Genomic DNA, 7,074 nt, shown 5'->3' with positions numbered 1-7,074 from the left:
CGTTGCCTAATTACTTTTCCTGGTTGGAGCGCACATGCTCATAATGCGCCTAATTAATAAACCTACCAGCATAAGAAATGAAAGACTGTGAAGATCAAATTGATTTATGGTATTTGTTTTTGTCTGACTTCTTTCTTTTAAGGGGCAGCTAAGATAAGGAATATAGGTCTTATGGGTGTTTGACTGAGAGGAGCTTTTGCTGGTTGGGGAGGAAGAGATTTAGGCTGTAATGAGTGAACAATGGTCGATTGTGACCATCAGTTTTGACAATAACAATTGTGATACAATTTATTGGTGGCTAGCGTGTTGTCACGAGTGGGAAGAACAATGGTGGTAGCTGTTGAAGATGGGCTTACAGAGGGGGTTAAGGGTTATGTTTGTGAGCAAGGTAGTGGTTGAGAGAGGATAACACCGTTGTGGCTGGTATTGCTACTATCCAAAAGCCATGTTAGGGTGTCTGAAATGTTGTTTGCAAGGTGAGCTTGCGGTTGCTATAGCCAACCGAATACATTAATGAAAAAGAGTGGTGAATTGGAATACATTAAGGAAGGAAGGGCACCTTTTTGCGATGCGACCCTGAATTCTACAAATTTGAGAGATATGATCGAGGAGATGGACAACTTCCTTGTGGCAGATTAGGTCCAACATTGGTTGAAACAGATGAGCGAGCTGAATTGAGTGATGGTTTCCAGCTCGTGGTGTTGGATGGGCGTCAGTTCTTGTTTGAGCGATTTATTGGATTTGTAATGGCTGGGAAGTATGAGTGCTCTCGTATTTTTATTTGAAGGGATGCCTTAAAATTGAGCAGTTTTTCATGAAGTTCTTGAAAGATGATAGATGTATCTTTGTCTTGCAAAACTCTCACCTTTCCCTTATAATATAATCTGAGACCATCAAGGATTTTATCCATAATTTCTTCTTCATCAAATGGAGCTCCAAGAAGAGCAAGCTCATCTATCCGAGCTTTTACAATTTACAAAAAAAACTAGTGATCCTTGTGAGGTGTTCTTTAGTTGGCCTTTTGGTTTCTTGATGCATCCATGAGAGGGCTTGACATACATATTGGCAAGGGTTGTCCAAGCTTCCTGTTGTGTCCAAATCAACGAGTGATTGTGTTCAATTCCGATGAAGAGTGTATAGAATTGTATTTTTTAGGAGATGTAGTTTGTAGAAATGAGTTTGACAAAAAATTGAGTTGTAGTATATTTTTTTATTAACATGGGTATTCGAGTTAGCTTGCTCGTACCTTAACTAATTTCACAGGTCCAGAAATTAACGACAATGAAAGTTTCCAGTGGTCTTGAGATTTGTGGGACTCGAACTGATGACCTCTAAAGAATAAACTCAAGACTTGATTAGTTGAGATTAACCCCTCAAATTAGTTGGAACATTTATTTTTATAGTTGTTTTGTGAGATTCATTGGTGTTATGGATTGTAGGTTGAATCAGTGGCGGAGCCACATGGGGACAAAAAAGGGCAATTGTCCCCTTAACTTTTTTTAAAAAAATATATTAATATATTAGTTTAAGGAATTGTTACTGCAAGGAAGGAAAAAGGAAAGTTGTCATTGTTTATAATTGTTGACTTATAATATAAGATAATATATACACAGCTCATTCCACAACTTTTTTCCTTTTTCCCTTTTGTTTTTATATCAAATTGATGGTACCAGCTTTAAAATAAGGAATCCCTTATTAACAAAGAGTATTTTTTGTTCCATGTCTTTGCAGCGTTGTTCTTTTCATGAGTTGCTCTGCCGCTTTGTTCTTTTCATGAACTGTTGTTCTCGGCCTCTCTTGTATGCAAATTTCTCATCAAGTATAGGTAAGCAATTAATCTTTTTTGCCTTTTGCTTTATATTTTAGGTAAACTTTCTTTATTTTTTTTCTATTTTTTTCATTTTTTAATTTTAATTTTATTCTTTTATAATTAGTTATTAAAAATATTAGGGTTTATGATAATTTATGGGTTTTGATATAAATATGCTCAAAATAAATGTTTAAATCTACTAATTTAATCAATTAATATTTCTTTTCTTATTATAAAGGAATAAATTAATATTCATGCAAAACCACTATACTTGTAAGTAAAATATCAAGTAGAAAGCATATTTTTCAAGAATTGTTTCTCTTACACATACACTAGGCATTGCTCCTCAATTAAATATCTAGAAAATAATTAAATATAATTTAATCAACATACTTATTATATGTATATAGATATGAATTGAAATAGGTTTTGATTTTGATGAATTAATGTGTATTTTGCTATGAATTTCATATGCAAGATTTAGAATTATTGTGTAACTCAACTGATTTTTATTTAACAATGAATTATTATGTAGTTGTGCTAATTATTATGTAGACACTAATGATGATAAAAAAAAATCCAACAGGTTCATATTAAATTAACATGTCACTAGACAAGTATTTCAAGTGTAAATCCCTTGAGGATGAAGAGTCAATCAAAGCTTCAAGTCATGTAACTCAATCAAGTTCCAAGAAAAATCATATTGAAATCAACCATGACACTCTCCTTGCTGACCCTAGCTTAAGAAGACCAATTTATGAATACCATATAAATGATAAGGATGCAATCTAAAAAGCTTATTTATAAAAAGGTCCTTGTCAATGTTCATATTGTGATTTTCTTCAAAAACAATTTGGGAATATATCAACCTACGACGCTTTAATCCGGCTTGGTTTGGTGCATACCCAACATGGTTAGAGTACAGCATAGCCAAAGATGTTGCCTTTTGCTTGTATTGTTATCTCTTCAAGTCAAAAGGGGGTGTTGATTCGTTTGTGGGTGATGGGTTTTCAAATTATAAAAAAAAAAGAAAAAAAAAAGAGGAAAGATTTGATCTTCATATTGGAAAGTCTAATAGTAGTCACAATGCAGCTCGGATAAAATGTGAGAATTTGATGAAAGAAAAATAAAGTAACATGACTTTGTTATCTAAGCAGACAGTAAAGAGTCAAAGTGATTATCGAACTCGATTGAATGCTTCAATAGAGTGTGCTTATTTTTTGTTGCACCAAGGACTTCCATTTCGTTGCCATGATGAATGTGAATGTTCAAGCAACCAGAAAAATTATCTAGAGCTCTTGCATTTTCTTTCCAGAAATAATGAAGCTATTAAAAGAGTTACTTTCAATGAAACTCCTAGACATAACAAATTGACTTCTCCAGATATTCAAAAAGACATTACTCAAGCTGCTATAGAAGAGATTACAAATGTGATTATCAAAGATCTAGGTAACTCATTATTTTTAATTTTAATTGATGAGTCACGTGACATATCAATCAAGGAACAAATGGTTGTTGTTCTACGATATGTAGACAACAATGGACATATAATTAAAAAATTTCTTGGCATTCAACGTGTGTGAGATACAACTGTTATTTCACTCAAGGCAGTTATTGAAGCTTTGTTTTCTAAACATGAGCTAAGCATATCAAGATTGCGTGGTCAGGGATATGATAGAGCTAGTAACATGCGAGGTGAATTCAATGGCTTGAAAGCACTTATTCTAAATAGCAATCCAAGTGCATATTATGTACATTGTTTTGCTCATAGACTTCAATTGACTGTTGTAGCTGTTACAAAGAAGCATAATGAAGTTGGAGATGTCTTCAATTTTATTTCTGGCATTATAAACATAGTTGGAGCATCATGCAAAAGGATGGAGGTGATTAGAGAAAAACAATATGCTAGAATTATTGAAGGACTTGAAAATGGAGAAATTTCTAGTGGACGAGGCTTCAATCAAGAAACTTCTCTTAGAAGGTATGGTGACACCCGTTGGGGCTCCCACTATGTTACAATTATTCGTCTACTTGCAATGTTTTCATCAGTTCTTAATGTGCTTGAGATTATAAAGGAGGATGGGATGAACTCATAACAAAGAACAGAAGCAGTCGTTTTAACAGATATTATGGAATCATTTAATTTTGTATTCATGCTTCATTGTTTGAGAAGGATAGTAGCAGTTACTAATGAGTTCTCACAAGCATTACAAAGAAAAGATCAAGACATAGAAAATGCTATGAGTTTATTGAAAACATCAAATGAACGATTCAAAATGATGAGAGAGAATGATTGGGAATCTTTACTGGAAAAAGTGTCATCTTTTTGCATCAAACATGATATTGATATTCTAATCATGGATGATGAGTATAAGCTTCGTGGGCGTTCAAGGCAGAAATCTCAAGGGAATACAAACCTACACCATTTCCGTTATGAATTGTTTAACAATATCATTAACATGCAACTTACTGAGTTGGATGATCGTTTTACTGAGATGAGTACAGAGTTACTTCTTTATATGGCATGTTTAAACCCAAGTGACTCTTCTCTGCTTTAAACAAAGAAAAGCTTCTTCGCCTTGCTCTTTTTTATCCTAGTGAATTCTCTATAATGGACCTTATGGTACTTGGTGACCAACTTGATACGTATATTATTGATCTATGTGGTGATGATGAGTTCTCTGGTATTGAAGGTATTGCTAGTCTTGCAAAGAAAATGGTAAAAACAAAGAAGAATTTGATATTTCCATTAGTATATATGCTTATTAAATTATTATTACTTCTACCAGTTGCAACTGCTACAGTGGAGAGAGTTTTTTCTGCTATGCATATTGTCAAGAGTAGATTGCGGAATAGGATGGGAGATAAGTGGATGAATGATAGTTTGGTTGTATACATTAAGAAAGATATCTTCGATAAGATTGATAATGAAGCTATTATGAAACAGTTTCAAAATATGAAAACTCGAATAAAACAATTATAATGTAAGTTTTTTCATTTTGAAAGTATTTTTAAATTAATTTTACTTGATATGAATTAGTATATATGTTTTGAATTGATTTCTAATACGTATCTATATAATATAGTATTTGTTAATAATTTACTCCCTCATTAAAAAAACTCTGGTTCCGCCACTGGATTGAATAAAAGTGGTTCTCATGGCTGATTGATAAAAAAAAGTAGAAAAGAAAAGAAAAGATTAGCTCCCACTTCCGCTCCGATTCTATGAGAACTTTATAAGAGATGAAGAGTTGGAAAGTTAGTTGAATCTTTCTCTTATCTCATCCATTGCTTAAATACAAAAGAATAATAAAAACTATTTGATAAAGAGCCTAAGATCTGGACAAGTTAAGCGAATGCTTCCCAAGTATCTGTATGACAATAGGCTTACAATAGACTTTTTTAAATAAGGAATCAATACAAACAAAATATATTCATAAAAGAATTCTTGTATAAACAAAAGAGTGATGTTGTAGTGACAACTAGGCAACAAACCACTATTAACTTGTAGTTTCCCTCACTCACTGCTTTGAATTTTATTTCTCTGGCTAATATTTTCTTTAGGCATATTAGAGTCCAACTAATATTTTATTTTGAATACGGTTCCTTATATTTCTTATATTTATAGGTACTCAACTATTTAACCTCTCATTTCATATTTATTGATATTCTGATTACATGTTCTTATATTTATAGGTAAATTATAAGCTCAAAATATCATATTCCCAATAGGAATTCTAAATACTACTTGAATAAGAATTCTAAACACCAATACTTTCATGTCTAGAAAACTTTTATCCCAACAAAACTAAAAAGTACCATTCTCTAAAAAAAAAAAAAAAAAAAAAAGGGAAGCTGCACACAGCCTTTGCGTTACTTGCTGTGAAAAAAACGCCCTTGGAAAATGTTCACAGGAAGCAAATGCCATCATGACTCGTATTGCAAAGACTGTATCAGTAAACATGTCAGTACCATGGTAGAAGAAAACATAATCAGGGTGAAGTGTCCGGATCCAGAGTTTGATGAGGCTATAGAACATGAAACTTGCCGATCGATTGTCCCACTGGTTGTTCTTGATCGATGGGAAATCGCACTAGGCAAATCTGTAATTCCGGATTCTAAAGATTTTATTGTCCTTACGAAGACAGCTCAGTTTTGTAAATTAAAGATGGATGCAGCAGACTGATACTAACAGATTGCCCGCATTGCAGCAAATGGTTTTGAGATTTAAAGAATGAATTCAATTCAACAGTTTAAGTTATTAAATAAGATTCTAAGATATGGTTATATTATTTTTTAACATAATCTTTCAAGTGAAAGCTTTTTTAATTAGAAATTTGTACAAACTCATATTATCTTGTGCTTGATTTTTATTAAATAAATAGGAGTTGTGAGATTCAAATTCATAATTACTTGGTCGTTAAGACTCTGATATCATTTCAAATAATCAATTCAACCTAATAATTTAAATTATTGAATAAAATTTTAAAATATGATTTATACTATTTTCTACCCTACAAAAATACAAGTTGCATGGCACAAGAAATTGACGTGCAAGGAGTTTAAAGAAATGATGAAGAGCTTGAAAGATGGACAAAGTGATGAATACTTAGCCGAGCTTGCTAAGGAAATGCAGTGGAAAAGGTGTCCGTCTTGCAGCTTCTATGTACAAAGAATTTCGGGATGCAATAGGCGATGCAGGTGAGTTTTTTTTCCAGTTTTATTGCTCTATTATATTGCTTCGAACTTGTCAAAATATGACAAATGCCGGCTTCGATGCCCACAAACACGTATAAAACAGTAACCAACAACATTTCTAGGAGTGCTGAAACTGGAGTATAACATTTTATATATCTTTGCATTTAAGTTAGATGCTTTCAGTCCTTTTTTTTTTTTTTAATTTCTTGCTGGAGTAAAGGCCTCTATCACTCAATTTGCATGTTAAAGAGTAGTTCATAGTTGCTGTTCCATTCAGAATAAAAATTCTGATGATGTTGTATCAAATAAAGAATTGAACAATTTTTTTGTTTTTTTTTCTTTTTCTGCGTTCTTATTTTTTCTAGGTGTGGTTGCGGCCTTTGCTATGGCTGCGGAATATGATTCAGTAAAATTCAACCTCATCAATGCTGAAGAAATTAGTTATAAAATCTGTTCTCATTTGAAGTTCTTTCTTTTTTTAAGCCAGCGCTTGCTGGATTGGTCGTCTTCTTAACCTCGCAAACTTCTCGTCAATATAATTTTAGTTATGCATTAACTTGGCTGAC

At 32.7% G+C, this 7,074-nt stretch overlaps 1 protein-coding gene across 1 annotated transcript; it reads left to right on the top strand.

Moving 5' to 3' along the window:
* The first annotated feature begins 327 nt into the window (after window positions 1-327).
* On the top strand, window positions 328-5,996 carry LOC140955441 (uncharacterized). Its single transcript, XM_073408361.1, has 7 exons — window positions 328-388; window positions 547-771; window positions 3,194-3,259; window positions 3,395-3,791; window positions 3,984-4,309; window positions 4,375-4,503; window positions 5,725-5,996. The coding sequence occupies exons 1-7, from the start codon at window positions 328-330 to the stop codon at window positions 5,994-5,996; spliced, it is 1,476 nt and encodes a 491-aa protein (XP_073264462.1).
* The last annotated feature ends 1,078 nt before the right edge of the window (window positions 5,997-7,074 follow it).

Source organism: Populus alba, chromosome 3 (genome assembly GCF_005239225.2).
Source record: "Populus alba chromosome 3, ASM523922v2, whole genome shotgun sequence".
NCBI lineage: Eukaryota > Viridiplantae > Streptophyta > Magnoliopsida > Malpighiales > Salicaceae > Populus > Populus alba.
Note: the sequence above shows the minus strand (reverse complement) of the source record. Positions and strands in the feature narration are given on the sequence as shown.

Bases quoted from the DNA above. Each gene is read 5' to 3' on its own strand.
- LOC140955441 (XM_073408361.1), top strand. From the start codon at position 328: ATGGTGGTAGCTGTTGAAGATGGGCTTACAGAGGGGGTTAAGGGTTAT. The intron at 772-3,193 runs GTATTTTTATTT...TGACTTCTCCAG, and splicing joins TGGGAAGTATGAGTGCTCTC to ATATTCAAAAAGACATTACT. The intron at 3,792-3,983 runs GTATGGTGACAC...TTGTTTGAGAAG, and splicing joins CAAGAAACTTCTCTTAGAAG to GATAGTAGCAGTTACTAATG.